We start from the raw sequence: 19,666 nt of genomic DNA, 5'->3' as shown, positions 1-19,666 counted from the left end.
CACCACAAAAGCCCCCCCCCCCCCCCCCAAACTTTGTGCAAAAATTAAAATCGGCACCCAACGCAGGGGGTTAAAGCGTCAAATCAAAATTTTCATAAAATATCTTAAATAAACTCCACTCAAATATTCAACATGTCATATCTTCTCGCTCGCAACGAGTTAAATTTTTCCGACACCATCCTTAAACTCAAAATAATTTTATGAACACAATTTCACTAACTATACGCAAAACGGACACTTTTAAAAAAAGTCAAATATTTAGGGTACTTTTCATATATGTTGATTTTTCACTCGCAAGCTCCGTAACTAAACACAATAAAATACATTAAAAATCGAACCCCCAGCGCGAAGCAAGGGTTCGAAAAATAGTTATTATTATTAGGGACGAGATACATGGATAATGAGATAGCCATAATTTCATTTTTTTTTTAAATTATCTTTTAAGAGTCTCTTAATACGCAAATAGAAGAATACGCAAATATATATATATATATATATATATATATATATATATATATATATATATATATATATATATATATATATATATTAACAAAATTGGTAAAAATTCGGTGATGAATAATAATAATTGTGATGAATGATTAATTTATCATTCATCAAACGAGTGATGAATGATTAATTAATTATTCATCACCCTCTTGATGAATGATAAAATTAATCATTCACCACGATTATTATCATTCACCACCGATTTGTTAACGATTTCGAATGTTTTTGACTTATAAAAATATAGATTAGGAGAGCATTTTGATGCAAAATTATGAATCTAACAAAAAATAAAAAAAAATCAATAAAATGTGATTTTACTTATCCCGTTTTGTACCAATTTTAAGCTTATTCCTTGATACATTCCCATTATTATTATTATTACTATTATTATTATTAACTAATTTACATCACTATATAATATCGTGATTGTAACTATGTACGTATTTTTAGACATATGCGTCCGTTTAACAATCTATTAAATTTTATATGAAATTATGTTTTAGTCCCGCGAAAGCGCATATTATTAGTAGTAGCAGTATGATGTGCGTAGAGGTGTATACGAAATAGTTATATATTTACTACGAAATACTATTAAATACGATACAATTTTACACAAGTTATTTATTTATTTATAGAGTGGATATACATAAACCTTGCTACAACACTTATAGGCAATGTACCTAATCGTACAGTAGTGTAGTTTTTAGTAAGTCCGGTTCGTTCCACAGGGAGCTAGCCAAGTTTAACGTTATATTTAAAACTAAATTTGTATAAATATAAATATATAAATAAGTAGTATTATTATTATAAAAGGGGGTTTTTTACCGTTTAATGACCGGTTTGTCGATTTTAAAACTTTAGTCGCAGTTAAAACCTAATGTAAAATATAAAAAAAAAACTTATTTTAAAGCGTAAAGTAAATGACAATAATTAAAGTGCGATAAATTAAAGTGCGATAAATAAAATGACAATAAATGAAATTGCGATAATTAAAAGTGCAATTAAATAAAAAGACAGAAAATAAAAGTGCGATGAACTATGAAATAAAAGAATTATGCTTATTTAAACTTCCGTAATCATGATGTTCGACGTGTTGATTTTAATTTATTACCATGGGTTAATTGTCCTTTGTCCTGGATTATTCGATATGTCCATCTAGTTTTTGTCCATAACAGTCCACCAGTCATAAATATAAAGTGCGAGTATCCTCGTCAAATTATCCTTATATCTGAAGTCAAATATTCCAACTAATTGGGGACTTAAACTATAATTACACCAATTTTCTTTGTATGTAATTCACCCTTGTTTTAATAAGTCCATTAACTATTAATCCATTCCTGTGTCCGGTTAAATGAACGATTATTAGTACTTATAAATATCCCGCCCATCGTGTTCGATCGAGTGTATGTGGTTATTTATAGGTACGTCCAATTGTAAATCTTTATATTAAATTAACGAACTATCATTCAATTAAACAAATATAAAGCCCATTAATAGCCCATAGTCTAATTTCCACAAGTGTCGTTCTTTTGTCCAAACTCCAATTATGGTACAAAGCCCAATTACACCGTCTTTAATATTTTAGCCCAACATCACGATTACTTCAATTTAAATAAGCATAATAATAACTTAGCTACGAGACATTAATTTAAAAAGGTTGAACATAACTTACAATGATTAATAATAGCGTAGCGTTACACGGACAGAATTTCGACTTACACACTTACAACATTCGCTAACATACCCTTATTATTATTAAATTAAAATTAAAATTAAAATTATAATATATATATATATATATATATATATATATATATATATATATATATATATATATATATATATTACGTGAGAGATAGAGAGAAAAAGGTATATCACATTCGACTGAATTCGTTGCTTTTTATAGGATGTGGCCTGATACTGTTCACCATGCGATCGCATGGCATTTGTGCCTTCTGGCCATGCGATCGCATGGCCTTCTTTTACAGCTCACATGCTTTTGTTTATTTATTTGCAGACGGTTTATATATATAATATAATATATATATATATATATATATATATATCATTTTAAGAATTATTTATATATTATATTATATTTATGTGCATAGTTAACTTGTAATTTTTAGTCCGTTACGTCGAGCGTTGAGAGTTGACTCTGGTCCCGGTTCCGGATTTTTGAACGTCCTTTCGTACTATTTAATATCTTGTACTTTGCGTTTTGCGGCTCGTACTCTTGTAATTTATAGACGTTTCTCATCAATAATTTGAACCACTTTGATTGTACTTTGTACTTTTGAGCTTTTTGGTCGTTTGCGTCTTCAATTCGTCGAATCTATCTTTTGTCTTCACCTTTTATTATTTAAACGAATATCACTTGTAAATAGAACAATTGCAACTAAAAGCTTGTCTTTCTTGAGGGATAATGCTATGAAATATATGTTCGTTTTTAGCATTATCAAATATTCCCACACTTGAGCGTTGCTTGTCCTCAAGCAATATAGTCTTGAAATAAAAATACTAGAATCACTTCTTTATTCTTCACACTTTGTACATCAGTGATTTCTATACGGCGGTATGAACAATGGTAGTAACGATGTAGTTTACAGTCCCACATGACTATGAAAATTTAGATCTTTTAAGGAAATTGGATCTTTATGAAAACATTTGATCTTTCAAAAATAAAATCTAGCTTTTACCCTAGATAAGTTTTCCGGAATAACCCTTCATCGGTGTTTGCAAAATCTTTTTGTGGATTTTGTGGGTTTCAGATTTGAAAATTTTAGCTCAAAACTTGCAGTTTTGTGTCACCCACTTGCTAACCTTGTATTGGGAAAGAAACACGTCCAGTATACTTGCTCCGTTTATTACCTTTCGGTAAACTACCGTCCGGTTGTAAAGAAAAGCGTTGAACAAGCAACTGTTAAGGCAATGTCCCGTGACATGCTTTTGATTATGGTCTATATCGTGTCGGATGCAATTACTATCCTTTGTAGGAGCAATAGTAAAGATCACCCTATAGTTTTTCGGTCTGGCACAAAGTCCTGTCTTTGACCATGCTATGCAACCACCGTTCTTACGGTTGACACCCGATTTGGTTCAGGTGACCTAATGAATTCCAGGTGAATTCTTAGGATTTTACGTTCAATGGTAATGAACGCATTGAAAATGGGTTTTTCAGAAAACAAATCGGTTTGTAATTTTGATCAAAATATTTTCTCGTTCAAGCTCGAGTTTAGATATCATCGAATTCTATGAGTTTGAATTCTCAATCTTTAAGGTCAATCTCAAGGATTGAGTAATATCAGGCTTAAAAGCTGATTTTTGATCTTTAAGGAGATTATCCTTTCTGGGAATCTGATTCATTAGTCTTATCAAGCTAATTTGCACGGCGCCCTCTCCATTTTACGAGACAGATCCTCTAATGGTTAGGATAAGTCTGACCACTTGGCGACCCTGTTTGATGCTGAGGTCCGTGGATTTCCAGATGATTTTAGAGATGACTTTTCTAGATTTTTCTTCAACCTACAGCTGGTCTGGACGACAACTTCCTAACCTAAATCGAGAAGCGCGTTTCTTTTTTGGAAGACTTTACTTCCTTTTAATGATGGAATTGATTCATCATGTAGATCCATCTTTCTTTCAAATATATTACAATTTACCGGGTAAAACAGTTAATTTTGTCCAAAAGAAAAGTATCTTCAATTATTTGTACAAAAATATGTGATATATGTTTTAAATAACTTGGTAAATTTTTCCTACACTTGGCTTTTATTTTCCTTTCTTTGCCTTTTTATTGTCCTCTATTTCATTTTAAATGAATTCTAACATTTTGGGTTGTTTCTCAATTTATGTCCTTTCCGAGGTAACAATAATTTCGATGTTAACACCTAGTTTTATCGTTCATAAATATGTATAAACATGATTTTGAAAATTCATTTATTTGAAAATTTTGAAAAATTTTACTAGAATTGGGTAGTCAGTATATAAGACTATGGTTGTTCTTTATTATCAGAGAGCACTAGATTCTAATACAACTACTGCATTACTAGTATTTTTAATGGTAACCAATTGTTTAAATTAAAATTTTAAAAATCCGAAAGAATTTAACCCCTTCTCACACTTAAGATCTTGCAATGCCCTCATTTGCAAGAAATCAATAATAAATTAAATTATTGATGGTGATTAGCGTAGAAAAATGATTAAATTTTACCAAAGTTTCCAAACATATTGGCGTTTGTTTGCTGAATGATAAATGGTGCACATCATTTGTTCATTCCGTCTTGTTGTTACATCACATTTGTTTTTCGTTTTGTCGTCAAAATTAGTAGCTTTTGTTGAACTTAATGCCAGTCTTTGAAAATGCGCTGTTTTACCCTGTTGTGTATATGAAATAAAATACATACAATACAAATATAAACATGCATGGTAATTTGAAATGAGACTTAAAATCTCACTTTCAAATCAAATATGAAATATTAGTACAATATAATAAAAATATTAAACATTACATTAAAAGTATCACAATACTATATGTTTAAACATAAATAAATAAAAATAATAAAAAGATAAAAATCACCAACGGGAACTATATCAATCTGGATAGGGATTCCAGTTCATGTCGTCGGGCGGGTTCCACGGTTGGTTATAGGTGTACTGATAGGCCTGGTTAGGGTCGTAGAGAGTAAATGGTGGTCGCATATCGGGCTGGTGTGGAGGATAGTAAGCAGGTCGGGTCAGTATGTAGTTATTTGGTACCTGAGGTGATAGCTGGCTCATGATCTGATGCTGATGATAGTGCCATCTATCATGCTGTCGTTGCCTAGAATGCTCGTAAACATTCTCGGCTTGCCACTGCTCGTACACTATGTCTATCCTGGTTTGTCATTTCTACCTCATCTATATGCTGGTAGACGTCAGTCATAGCCTTCCTAATGACATCCCTAATGTCATCCGCTTCCTTTATTTCCTCATCTGATCCTCTCTCTACCTGAGGATGACGACCATCATATGGTACTGCTTGATTGCGTATGCTCTTTAATACTTTAGCACCCTGATAGACCTTCAATCCTAAAGTATCCACCTGTTCCCTACACACCATCAGTGGACCTCCTTGATCCCTATCTACACTCAAATACTCTCCAATGAGAGTAACAAAAATACCTCCTTCTATTACTCCCCCGTCCTGTATTCCTGCCACTACTTTGGACAGATAAAAACCAACACACTAGGGGATATTAACAAAGCTTCTAGGATTTCGAATACACTTAAGGTAAAATAAATCGTGTAAGGTCATCTTCTCCTTATTTTTACCTCTTTGTGTAATCGAATTAGCTAAAAATCTATGTATAATACGTAGCTCTGCTTTGTTAATATCTAAATAGGAGTGTCTTCCTCCCAGAGTAAAAATATTATAATCTGACATACGCCTTCAGACGGCGTCCGCGTCAAAATTCCTATCTACCCGCTCCCCATGATAAATCAAATTCATACAATTAGGTAGTAGTAATTCACCAGGAGTGTAAATCTGTAAAGCACTGGACATGTCCAGCATGGACATTCTGTACATCCTACGGCCAAGTAAAAATATAAGAAAACTTCTATCATCTAACCTAACTACATCCGCATTAAGTGAAATAGTACTCATAAGCTCAACACACCATTCCTTATATACAGGCCTACGAATGGTGAATAAACGTTCTCAATCGGAAAAAGAAGAGCTGCCATACCTTTGGATCAGATGCTGTCTAACTGAGTTAACTAGTTGGACCCTTTCCAAAGGCTCCCAATCAATTACCCTCGGTACTTCTACATTCTTTGTTACCAGTTTAAATTTGTTACTTTGGTATGTCGGGTAATCTCTCCAACTTCGATCAAATCTCAAATTGGGATGCAACTGTTCTTCATGAATCGTTGGGTGTTCTACTATCGGATGAATCGGAAATTTTACGTAGGCATTAACATATTCTAGTTGCGGATCATAATATGGTACATGTTGATCAGGTTGTTGTTGTTGTTCCTGTTGTTGCTCCGGTTCATATTGCATTTCTGGTTCAGGTTCTGGAGCAGGTTGCCTAGATGATGATGATGCACCATCAGTATCGGTAAATCTCTGCAAAACACATTAAACACAAAATTTGTGCATCCAAATATGCATTAGTGTTAGCAAAATAACAACTTGAAACAATTACAATAACATGTTTAATCAAAATTAAACTTATACACATTTTCACAATTTTAACAATTCTACACTTTTCAAATAAGCATATATGAAAATGTTTACAAAGTTCATAAGCATTCAACTCAAATAACATGTTAAAATAACCATTACTAGCAATTAAACAAGTTTCAAATGGCATTTACGTCAATTTAATCAAGTTCATGAATTTTAGACCTAAAAAGTCCACTTTAATTCTCAAAAATCATGTTTAGGATCAAAGTTTGGATCATTTAGCTACCTAAACATGTTACATTACTTAATTTAGCAATAATTCATGACAAAAATCGGCCATAACCTGTTTATATCAAAAAGCCTCAATTTGCTCAAGAACACAAACCCTAGATTCCTAAAAATTTTGAAGTTTTTGACTTCAAATCATGTTAAATAGCATCAATCTAGGTTATACATGCATAATATACTAACAATTTAACTCTAATTACACTAGAAATTAACAAAATCAAATTAGGTAAATTATTGCTCAAGAACACTAAAAATCAAATTTAGAGAGGTTTAGGGGTGTAATTGTTACCTTCTTTGAAAAACTTCTAAACAATTTCATGATTAGAGCGGATTATAGCAAGAAATTTGGTTGATTTTGGTGAAAAATTGCGAATTTAGGGGTGATTTTGGGAGTATGTTCGTGTTTGTGTGTGTGGAGTGAGGAGCAGCAGCAGCTCGCTGCTCTTTTTATTTCTGGCCAGATTTCGGTCTTCATGCGACGGCATGGAAATGAAGGGGAAACCTCATGCGATCGCATGGAGTCTGGTTTTTTTTTTTTATATATATAAAAACCTTCAACTAAGAAAACATAAATTAATAAATTTTAAAAATTTGTTTCTTTTAGAATGAGGGCGTTTCGGATCGTTGTCCTAGTCCGCCTCTCGACAAAATTTTAAAATTTGTCATTTTTAAGCGCGGTTTTAAAAGCAAAGATTTTTGGGTTTTTTTAATGTTTTTGGCATACTTTAATTCAATAACATTAAAAATAATGATAATAAAAGTTCTCGTCCCGCCCTCGGGTAAAGTAATTTCGGTTCAACGACCTAGTTTCAACTCACGACGAATTTTAAAATCATTTTTTAACTTAGTGAAATAAAGTAAATTTTTATTTTTAAATTCACACCAAACTTAAATTTAAAAAGCATAAAATTTTATATTAATATTATTAATATTTTTGTACATTAATTTTACAAACTTATATTAAAAATATTAATTTTTAAATACTTACAAACTTAAATATATTGATTTTAAAAAGTTTACAATATTAATTTAATATTTATATATTAATTTTAAAAACATGGTAAAAATTAAAATTAAAAATCTTTTTGGTCTTTTATCCCACTTTAATCAATCAAATATTATCAAAAATATACGCCCCTCTTTTGGGTAAAGTAATTTCGGCTATATTACCTAGTTTTACTCCTGACGAATTTCTGAAATATTTTGGATTGATTGATTAAAGATATTTATACCTTAAGAATAAACGGTAAATTTCGCAGTGATGTAATAAATTTTTGCATGATATCAATAATTTCGGTTACGCATACCTAATTTTATTGAATACCAATTTAATACTTTATAGCGAACAATTAAGCGTTTATTATCAAAAGGTTAAAAGCAATAAAAAAAACTGTACATACTTACATGTGAGATAGAATTCTCAGAGACCTGCTTTAGCTGACTCATAGGAGAGTCGTTTGATTTGATATTCCATAGCTACGCAAGCGTAACCTCGATTCTTCAATATCTTTTCTTCTAAACATATGAACGGTCCTTCTCTGCATAGAGTAACAAATTTGGTATTTGAATATGTTTGATTATTTGAACATTTACCTTCGTGTGACCATTTTCCGCATTTATAACATCTTTCAAGGTGTCGTGCTCTTCTTTTTGTTGCGGATTTTGATTTTTCTTTACCAAAATGTATCTTATGATGATCTTTCCTGAGTTCTTTTCTTACTCCGTCCATTTTGCCTCTTATGAAGGATAACAGTTCACTCGGAAGGGTGTCATTATTACGTTTAGTAATCATAGCATGTAGCATTAGACCATGGTTCAGATCAAATGAATTCTTCATCTCGTAAAACCTAAAAAAAATAAAAATTCAGAATGAAGGGAGAAGACTAGTTCTTTAGGGTCTGCTAGGAAAAGACCATTCGGATTCCATTCTCGGAAACTACACGAAAACATAATATCTAACTCTAACAGAAATATATATTACCCTAAAAAGATTCGAACCTTCCCACACTTAGTTAGCTGTGGTGTCGAAATTGTGATTAACTTCATCGTCAACTTCCATCGGATTATCTATGTAATGTTTAACTTTGTGACCATTAACATTAAATTCAACTCCATTTGAATTTATTAACTCTATTGTTCCGTACGAAAAAACTCTTTTGACTATGAATGGTCCAGACCATCTTGATTTCAATTTTCCAGGAAATAGCTTGAATCGTGAATTGAAAAGAAGAACTCTGTCTCCTTCTTTAAATTCTTTTGAATTTCTGATTCTTTTATCATGCCATTTCTTCGTTCTTTCCTTATAGATTAATGAATTTTCATATGCTTCATGTCTTAATTCCTCTAATTCGTTTAGTTGACTTAACCGTAGACGTCCAGCTTCATGTAAATCAAGATTACATGTCTTCAAAACCCAAAATGCTTTGTGCTCAATTTCTACTGGAAGGTGACATGCTTTTTCGTAAACGAGTTTAAAAGGTGTGGTTCCAATTAGAGTTTTGTAGGCTGTTCTAAAAGCCCAGACTGCATCCTCTAATTTCATGGACCATTCCTTCGGATTTGATCCTACGATTTTCTCTATAATACGTTTTAATGCTCGGTTGGTATTTTCAACTTGTTCACTTGTTTGTGGATGATAAGCGATTGAGATTTTATGAGTTACTCCATATCTTTTGAGAACTTTCTCAAGTTGATGATTACAAAAATGAGTACCCCGATCACTTATTAAAGCTTTCGGTGTTCCGAACCTTGCAAAAAGACGTTTTAAGAAGTTGACTACAACTCGTGCGTCGTTAGTTGGGAGAGCTTGTGCTTCCGCCCATTTAGATACATAATCAATGGCAACGAAAATGTCGAGATTATTATGAGGTTTTGGAAATGGACCCATAAAATCAATACCCCAAATGTCAAATACTTCACATACTTGAATGACATTTTGTGGCATTTCATCACGTTGACTTATTTTTCCGGCCCTTTGACAAGCATCACAGGATTTGCAAAGAAGGTGTGCGTCATTGAAAATTGTAGGCCAATAGAATCCAGCATCATAAACTTTTTCTTGCTGTGAGTTGAAGCCCATAATTGCCTCCGGTTGGTCCTGTGTGACAATGGTTTAAGATTTGACTGGCTTCATCCCCGAATACACATCGGCGTATTATTCCATCGGGACAACTTTTAAACAAATGTGGATCTTCCCAAAAATAGTGTTTTATATCACTAAAGAATTTCTTTCGTTTTTGGTACGATAACCCTTTTTTAAGGAATCTACATACTAAGTAGTTTGCATAGTCTGCAAGCCATGGAATTTCACTATAATCTATCTTCAATAGATATTCATCAGGAAAGTTGTCTTGTATGACCGATTCATTTAGGACTTCTAATTCGGGATTTTCAAGACGAGAAAGATGATCAGCGGCGAGATTTTCTGCTCCCTTTTTATCTCGAATTTCAATATCGAACTCTTGTAAGAGTAATATCCAACGGATTAATCGTGGTTTAGCATCTTGTTTTGAAAATAGGTATCTAAGAGCAGAATGGTCGGTATAGACCATCGTTTTAGCTAAAACGAGATATGAACGAAATTTGTCAAAAGCAAAGACAATAGCAAAGAGTTCTTTTTCAGTAGTTGTGTAGTTTGTTTGTGCTCCTTGTAACGTCTTACTAGCGTAATAAATAGGTTGAAATCGTTTTTCAATCCTTTGTCCTAAAACGGCTCCCATTGCAAAATCACTTGCATCGCACATTAGTTCAAATGGTAGATTCCAATTTGGAGTTATCATGATCGGCGCATTAGTGAGTTTTTCTTTAAGAATATTAAAAGATTTGATGCATTCATCCGAAAAGATGAATGGAGCATCCTTTTCTAGGAGTTTATTCATAGGAGTAGCAATTTTAGAAAAATCTTTTATGAAACGTCGTTAAAAACCGGCATGCCCTAGAAAACTCCTAACTCCTCTAACATTGGTGGGATGTGAAAGTTTAGCAATTACATCTACTTTAGCTCTATCCACTTCAATTCCTTCCTTTGAAATTTTATGACCAAGAACGATGCCTTTTTTAACCATGAAATGGCATTTCTCCCAATTAAGTACTAGATTTGATTGTTCGCATCTAATTAGCATTCGTTCAAGATTAACTAGACATGTTTCAAAAGTATCACCGAAGACTGAAAAGTCATCCATGAAAACTTCCATGCATTCTTTTATCATATCGTGAAAAATTGCCATCATGCACCTTTAAAAGGTTGCAGGGGCGTTGCAAAGTCCAAATGGCATGCGTTTGTAAGCAAAAGTACCATAAGGGCATGTGAACGTGGTTTTCTCTTGGTCCTCGGGTGCTATTGTTGGCGCCGCTGCCGGGGACTGCTTAAACGCCGGAAGCGAAACGCTATATATATATATATATATATATATATATATATATATATATATATATATATATATATATATATATATATATATATATATATATATATAAGATTTTTATTAAGTTTAATTTCTTTTTGTAAAAATACGTTTTAAAAATTTAAAAATACAAAAACAAGAAAAAGAAAAATATATCTATATTTTTAAGTTTAGTTAAATTAAAAAGTTTATATTTTTATTTATTGTGAAAAAGTTATAAAACTAATAAGTAATATTTATATACTAAATATATTTATATCTTATATATTTAAAAAAACAGAAAAAAATAATATATATATATATATATATATATATATATATATATATATATATAACTATAAGCGGGCCATACTGTAGCAGCCCAAGATCAGACCTGGTATCCGATCTCATGCGATCGCATGAGCCCAAGCTGTGAAACCCATGCGACCGCATGGTCCCTTCTGACACGCCCAACTGAACCTGGTACAGCAATGATTACGGAGTATTAATTATTATTATTATTATAAACCCTAATTAGGGTTAATTATTTAATTAATTAGTTTAGTTTTTAGTTTTAATTTGTAATTTAAGTTTTAATTAGTTTTATTAATTATATAAATTAATACTTTTATAAAATAAATAATATAAAAATAATATTTTTATAAAAATTAGTAATTTTATCATTTTTTTGTCTCTTTTTATAAATTGTATATTTTTATTATTTAGTACATAATTTGTATTTTTATCGCTCGTAACTAGTTTTAAGATATAGTTTTTGCCGTAGTTATTTTTATTTCTAGATTTTTAGGATTTGCCGTAAAAATCCCTTAAGTGCTTTTTCTTTAGACTAAGATTTAAGTGTTTTAGAATTTTGCGACGCCGTTTTAAGATTTTAGTACTTTTTAAGTTATTGCCGTTTTGGATTTAGAATTCCTTTAAGCTTTAATACCTTTAGACGTAACTTTTAATTTTTAGTTTTTAGACTTTTAAGTTTCGACGCGCTACGTTCTTTTTATTATTTTTCGACCTTTTATTTTTCGACGTTTTTCGACGCACTCTTTTTCTTTCTTATTTCTCGACGCTCTAGTTTTTAGGATATAGAATTTTCTATTTCTTCTCTAAAATTTCTTTAAATTTCAACGAAAAATTATTTTAAGTGGTTAAATTGATAGACATCCAAAATTTTCCGGTTCGTAGTAATAGTTGAATTTGTTAGTGGCGAGTTGTGGGCTTCCGATTTAAAGGGTCCTGGCTACCTGCTGCATCTATTGGCTATTTGAAACGTGGCCAAAATCAAAAAAGTCTATTAATTTTATAACTTATATAATTTTTATCTTTTATAACTAATAGGATATTCAGTGAATGCACCGAGCAAAACGTTCACCACATTTCATACGTTCACCATGTAACCAGATCAAGACATCTAGCTAATATTGTCGCCGTTGATTTTTCTTTAGAATCGTCATCCAGTCGACCAAGTACTCTAATTCAAATTTTCGATAATCTATTTTTTGAACCCGACCTCACAATTGAGAATCCGGAGGATATTCAGGGACAATTCAAAAATCCTGAACCATTAATCTTTCCTCCGGAACCACCAATCATTCAAACAGAGATTGTCGAGGAACAAACCATTAAATCAGAATCTTCTAGTGATTCAGATTCAACAAATTCAATCATGGAAAATCTGAAACCTCTAAGTATGGAAGACCGAATGAGAGCTAAACGCACTGGCCAAGGTCACGCAATTACTCAACCAGACATTAATGCGTTAGATTATGAAATCAAAGGACAAATCCTACACATGGTAACTAATCAATGCCAATTTAGTGGTGCACTGAAGGAAGATCCAAATGAACATGGTGCTATTAGAATTTGAAAGTATCCGGAGAAACCGTCAAGAAAACAATAGTAACTATTTCCGGCTAATCTTTCCAACATTTGATCAATGAAAGGTAAGGGAAAGTGACTTTTCTGGTGGCGTCATTTAATTTTCTATAATCAATACAAACACGCCATCCTGTTACAGTCCTAGTAGGAATAAGCTCATTTTTTTAATTTGTGATGACAGTCATGCCACCCTTCTTAGGTACACATTGAACTGAGCTTACCCATGGACTATCAGAGATTGGATAAATTAAACCTGCATCTAGCAGTTTAATAATTTCTTTCTTAACAACATCTTGCATATTTGGATTTAGTCTTCTTTGACGTTGCACATACGTTTTATGACCTTCTTCCATAAGGATTTTATGTGTGCAATATGAAGGACTTATGCCTTTAATGTCATGAATCTTCCATGCAATAGCTGGTTTATGAGCTTTTAGCACAGAAATGAGTTGAAATTTTTCATTTTCAGTAAGAGAAGATGATATTATTACAGGTAATTCAGATTCACCATGTAAATAAGCGTATTCCAAATGGATTGGAAGTGGCTTTAACTCTAATGTCGGTGGTTCTTCTATCGATGATTTATATCGATATCTGTCTTCTTCTTTTAGCATTTGAAGTTCTTCTGTTGTTGGTTCATATTCATTAGCCATGAGTGCGGCTAACATTTCAGCTTTATCAATTGGTTCAGTTCCTCCTCCTAAAGAACATTCTCCTGTTCCATGTAATTCTGAAAATTCTTCTAACAATTCTGCATGTGAATCTATAGTTTGAATGTAATAACATGTATCATCTGCAGATTGCGGTTGTTGCATGGCTCTATCAACAGAAAAGGTAACCCTCTCGTCCTCTATACTTAGGGTTAGTTTTTTACCGAACACGTCTATTATTGCTTTAGCCGTGTTTAAGAATGGTCTTCCTAATATGAGAGGAACTCGAGAATCTTCTTCCATGTCCAGAATAACAAAATCTACTGAAAATACTAAAGTACCAACTTTAACTAGCATGTTCTTCATTATCCCTCTAGGATATTTTACTGATCGATCGGCTAGTTGTATACTTATTCTTGTTGGTTTCAATTCTCCAAGGTCTAGTTTAGTGCATAGTGAATACGTCATTAGATTTATACTAGCACCTAAGTCTGCCAATGCTTCTATTGAACTAAGACTATCCAGAAAACATGGAATTGTGAAACTTCCTGGATCTGATAATTTTTCTGGTATCTTATTCAACAGCACTGCAGAACAATTAGCATTCATTGTAACAGCCGAGAGTTCTTTCATTTTCTTTCTATTTGTGATTAGATCTTTCAGAAATTTAGCATATCTAGGCATTCCTGAGATCACATCAATGAAAGGAAGATTAACATTTATCTGTTTAAACATATCCAAGAATTTGGATTGCTCGGCTTTAAGTTTTTCTTTTCTCATCTTACTCGGGTAAGGAAGTGGTGGTTGGTATGGTTTAACATAAGGTTTAGCCTTAACTGTGTTATCTTCATTAACCTTTTCAACTACCGGTTATGTTTCCTTATTTTGCTCAGGTTGTGGTTCTTGTAGAGTAGGAATAGAGTCATCAGAAATTACAGGTATTTCAGGTGGTTTAAGTGTAATACCACTTCTCGTGGTAATGGCTTTAGCTGTTTCATTCCGGGGGTTAGCATTTGTATCGCTAGGTAGACTTCCCGGTTTTCTTTCACCTATCAACCTTGCTAGGTTGCTTACTTCTTGTTTCAAATTTTGAATAGAAGCTTGTTGATTTCTAAATGCTTGAGCATTTTGTTCATTGGTTTGTTTCTGAGATGTGAAAAATTGAGTTTGAGATTCAACTAGCTTCGACATCATGTCTTCTAAATTTGGCTTTTTATCATCGGTTTGTGGTGGTTTGTTTTGAAAAATAGGTCTTTGCTGATTGTAAGTATTGTTAGATACTTGTTGATTGCTAGGACCTTGTTGGTTGTTGTATGGAACATTTCGGTTATAATTCTGATTTTGATTGTAGATTGGTCTTGGCGTTTGATAATTATTTTGATAATTATTTCCAGGCCTTTGGTTCATGTATGAAACATTCTCTCTTTGTTCCATTGTTTGTTCAATACTGAGACAATCTTTTGTCAAATGTGGTCCTCCACACTGCTCATAACTAATTCGTATTGAGTGAATATCCTTAGTCATCTTTTCCATTCATCTCTTGACAGCATCTATCTTTGCGGAAATGGAATCAAAGTCATGGCTAGAATCAGCTCTAGCTGCTTTAGATGATCTAACGATATCTTTTTCTTGGTGCCACTCATGTGAGTGGGAAGCAGTGTTATCAATAATTTTGTAAGCTTCAGTTGCTATTTTCTTCATAATGGAACCACCAGCTGCTATATCGATATCTTTTCTTGTAGTGATGTCGCATCCTTGGTAGAATATTTGTACTATTTGATAAGTGTCTAAACCATATTGCGGACATCCTCTCAATAACTTTCCAAATCTTGTCCACGCTTCATATAGAGTTTCATTTGGCTTTTGCGTGAACGTAACAATTTCTCCTTGAAGTCTCATGGCTTTAGATGCCGGAAAGAATTGTTTAAGAAATTTTTCAACTAAAACGTCCCATGTATCAATCGCCCCTTCAGGTAACGATTCTAACTAATCTTTGGCTTCTCCCTTTAAAGTCCAGGGAAATAACATGAGATATATCTGTTCATCCTCCACTTCTCTTATTTTAAAGAGAGTGCGAATCATATTAAAGGTACGAAGATGTTCATTTGGATCTTCCTTCGGTGCACCACTAATTTGACATTGATTAGTTACCATGTGTAGGATTTGTCCTTTGATTTCATAATCTGGCGCATTAATGTCTGGTTGAGTAATTGCGTGACCTTGGCCAGTGCGTTTAGCTCTCATTCGTTCTTCCATACTTAGAGGTTCCAGATTTTCCATGATTGAATTTGTTGAATTTGAATCACTAGAAGATTCTGATTTAATGGTTTGTTCCTCGACAATCTCTGTTTGAATGATTGGTGGTTCCAGAGGAAAGATTAATGGTTCAGGATCTCTGAATTGTCCCTGAATATCCTCCGGATTCTCAATTGTGAGGTCGGGTTCAAAAAATGGATTATCGGAAATTTGAATTGGAGTACTTGGTCGACTGGATGACGATTCTAAAGAAAAATCAACGGCGACAATATTGGCTAGATGTCTTCATCTGGTTACAGGTGGTGAACGTATGAAAGGTGGTGAACGTTTTGCTCGGTGCATTCACTGAATATCCTATTAGTTATAAAAGATAAAAATTATATAAGTTATCAAATTAATAGACTTTTCTGATTTTGCCCACGTTTCGAATAGCCAATAGATGCAGCAGGTAGCCAGGACCCTTTAAATCGAAAACCCACAACTCGCCACTAACAAATTCAACTATTACTACGAACCATAAAATTTTGGATGTCTATTAATTTAACCACTTAAAATAGTTTTTCATTGAAATTTAAAGAAATTTTAGAGAAGAAATAGAAAATTCTATATCCTAAAAACTAGAGCGTCGAGAAATAAGAAAGAAAAAGAGTGCGTAGAAAAACGTCGAAAAATAAAATGTCGAAAAATAATAAAAAGAACGTAGCGCGTCGAAACTTAAAAGTCTAAAAACTAAAAATTAAAAGTTACATCTAAAGGTATTAAAGCTTAAAGGAATTCTAAATCCAAAACGGCAATAACTTAAAAAGTACTAAAATCTTAAAACGGCGTCGCAAAATTCTAAAGCACTTAAATCTTAGTCTAAAGAAAAAGCACTTAAGGGATTTTACGGCAAATCCTAAAAATCTAGAAATAAAAATAACTACGGCAAAAACTATATCTTAAAACTAGTTACGAGCGATAAAAATATAAATTACGTACTAAATAATAAAAATATACAATTTATAAAAAGAGACAAAAAAATGATAAAATTACTAATTTTTATAAAAAAATTATTTTTATATTATTTATTTTATAAAAGTATTAATTTATATAATTAATAAAACTAATTAAAACTTAAATTACAAATTAAAACTAAAAACTAAACTAATTAATTAAATAATTAACCCTAATTAGGGTTTATAATAATAATAATAATTAATACTCTATAATCATTGCTGTACCAGGTTCAGTTGGGCGTGTCAGAAGGGACCATGCGGTCGCATGGGTTTCACGGCTTGGGCTCATGCGATCGCATGAGATCGGATACCAGGTCTGATCTTGAGCTGCTACAGTACGGCCGTTTATAGTTTTTTATATATATTTTTTTCTATTTTTTTTTTTAAAATATATAAGATATAAATATATTTAGTATATAAATATTACTTATTAGTTTTATAACTTTTTCACAATAAATAAAAATATAAACTTTTTAATTTAACTAAACTTAAAAATATAGATATATTTTTCTTTTTCTTGTTTTTGTATTTTTAAATTTTTAAAACGAATTTTTACAAAAAGAAATTAAACTTAATAAAAATCTTTTATATATATATATATATATATATATATATATATATATATATATATATATATATATATATATATATATATATATATATATATATATATATATATAGCGTTTCGCTTTCGGCGTTTAAGCAGTCTCCGGCAGCGGCGCCAAAAATACTTGATGTGCGTAGAGGTGTATACGAAATAGTTATATATTTACTACGAAATACTATTAAATACGATACAATTTTACACAAGTTATTTATTTATTTATAGAGTGGATATACCTAAACCTTGCTACAACACTTATAGGCAGTGTACCTAATCGTACAGTAGTGTAGTTTTTAGTAAGACCGGTTCGTTCCACAGGAAGCTAGCCAAGTTTAACGCTATATTTAAAACTAAATTTGTATAAATATATAAATAAATAGTATTATTATTATAAAAGGGGGTTTTTTACCGTTTAATAACCGGTTTTTCGATTTTAAAACTTTAGTCGCAGTTAAAACCTAATGTAAAATATATAAAAAAAACTTAATTTAAAGCGTAAAGTAAATGATAATAATTAAAGTGCGATAAATTAAAGTGCGATAAATAAAATGACAATAAATGAAATTGCGATAATTAAAAGTGCAATTAAATAAAAAGACGGAAAATAAAAGTGCGATGAAATATGAAATAAAAGAATTATGCTTATTTAAACTTCCGTAATCATGATGTTCGACGTGTTGATTTTAGTTTATTACCATGGGTTAATTGTCCTTTGTCCTGGATTATTCGATATGTCCATCTGATTTTTGTCCATAACAGTCCATCAGTCATAAATATAAAGTGCGAGTATCCTCGTCAAATTATCCTTATATCCGAAGTCAAATATTCCAACTAATTGGGGACTTAAACTATAATTACACCAATTTTCCTTGTATGTAATTCACCCCTGTTTTAATAAGTCCATTAACTATTAATCCATTCCCGTGTCCGGTTAAATGAACGATTATTAGTACTTATAAATATCCCGCCCATCGTGTCCGATCGAGTGTATGTGGTTATTTATAGGTATGTCCAATTATAAATCTTTATATTAAATTAACGAACTATCATTCAATTAAACAAATATAAAGCCCATTAATAGCCCATAGTCTAATTTTCACAAGTGTCGTTCTTTTGTCCAAACCCCAATTATGGTACAAAGCCTAATTACCCCGTCTTTAATATTTTAGCCCAACATCACGATTACTTCAATTTAAATAAGCATAATAATAACTTAGCTACAAGACATTAATTTAAAAAGGTTGAACATAACTTACAATGATTAATAATAGCGTAGCGTTACACGGACAGAATTTCGACTTACACACTTACAACATTCACTAACATACCCTTATTATTATTAAATTAAAATTAAAATTATTATATATATATATATATATATATATATTACGTGAGAGATAGAGAGAAAAAGGTATATCACATTCGACTGAATTCGTTGCTTTTTATAGGATGTGGCCTGATACTGTTCACCATTCGATCGCATGGCATTTGTGCCTTCTGGCCATGCGATCACATGGCCTTCTTTTACAGCTCACATGCTTTTGTTTGTTTATTTGACGACGGTTTATATATATAATATAATATATATATAATTTTAAGAATTATTTATATATTATATTATATTTATGTGCATAGTTGACTTATAATTTTTAGTCCGCTGCGTCGAGCGTTGAGAGTTGACACTGGTCCCGGTTCCGGATTTTCGAACGTCCTTTCGTACTATTTAATATCTTGTACTTTGCGTTTTGCGGCTCGTACTCTTGTAATTTATAGACGTTTCTCATCAATAATTTGAACCACTTTGATTGTACTTTGTACTTTTGAGCTTTTTGGTCTTTTGCGTCTTCAATTCGTCGAATCTATCTTTTGTCTTCACCTTTTATTATTTAAACGAATATCACTTGTAAATAGAACAATTG

General features: G+C 31.9%; 1 protein-coding gene across 1 annotated transcript in view; it reads left to right on the top strand.

Moving 5' to 3' along the window:
• Positions 1 to 19,666, top strand: part of LOC139842758 (uncharacterized) — a 46,111-nt gene that overhangs the window by 20,689 nt on the left and 5,756 nt on the right. The window contains exon 2 of the mRNA XM_071832866.1: positions 12,966 to 13,047. Within this exon, the coding sequence (XP_071688967.1) occupies positions 12,966 to 13,047 (82 nt within the window). The remainder of the gene's footprint in view (positions 1 to 12,965; positions 13,048 to 19,666) is intronic.

This window comes from Rutidosis leptorrhynchoides, chromosome 4 (assembly GCF_046630445.1).
Source record: "Rutidosis leptorrhynchoides isolate AG116_Rl617_1_P2 chromosome 4, CSIRO_AGI_Rlap_v1, whole genome shotgun sequence".
NCBI classification, from domain to species: Eukaryota; Viridiplantae; Streptophyta; class Magnoliopsida; order Asterales; family Asteraceae; genus Rutidosis; species Rutidosis leptorrhynchoides.
The sequence above is the reverse complement of the archived record's forward strand: the minus strand, read 5'-3'. Positions and strand labels throughout refer to the sequence as shown.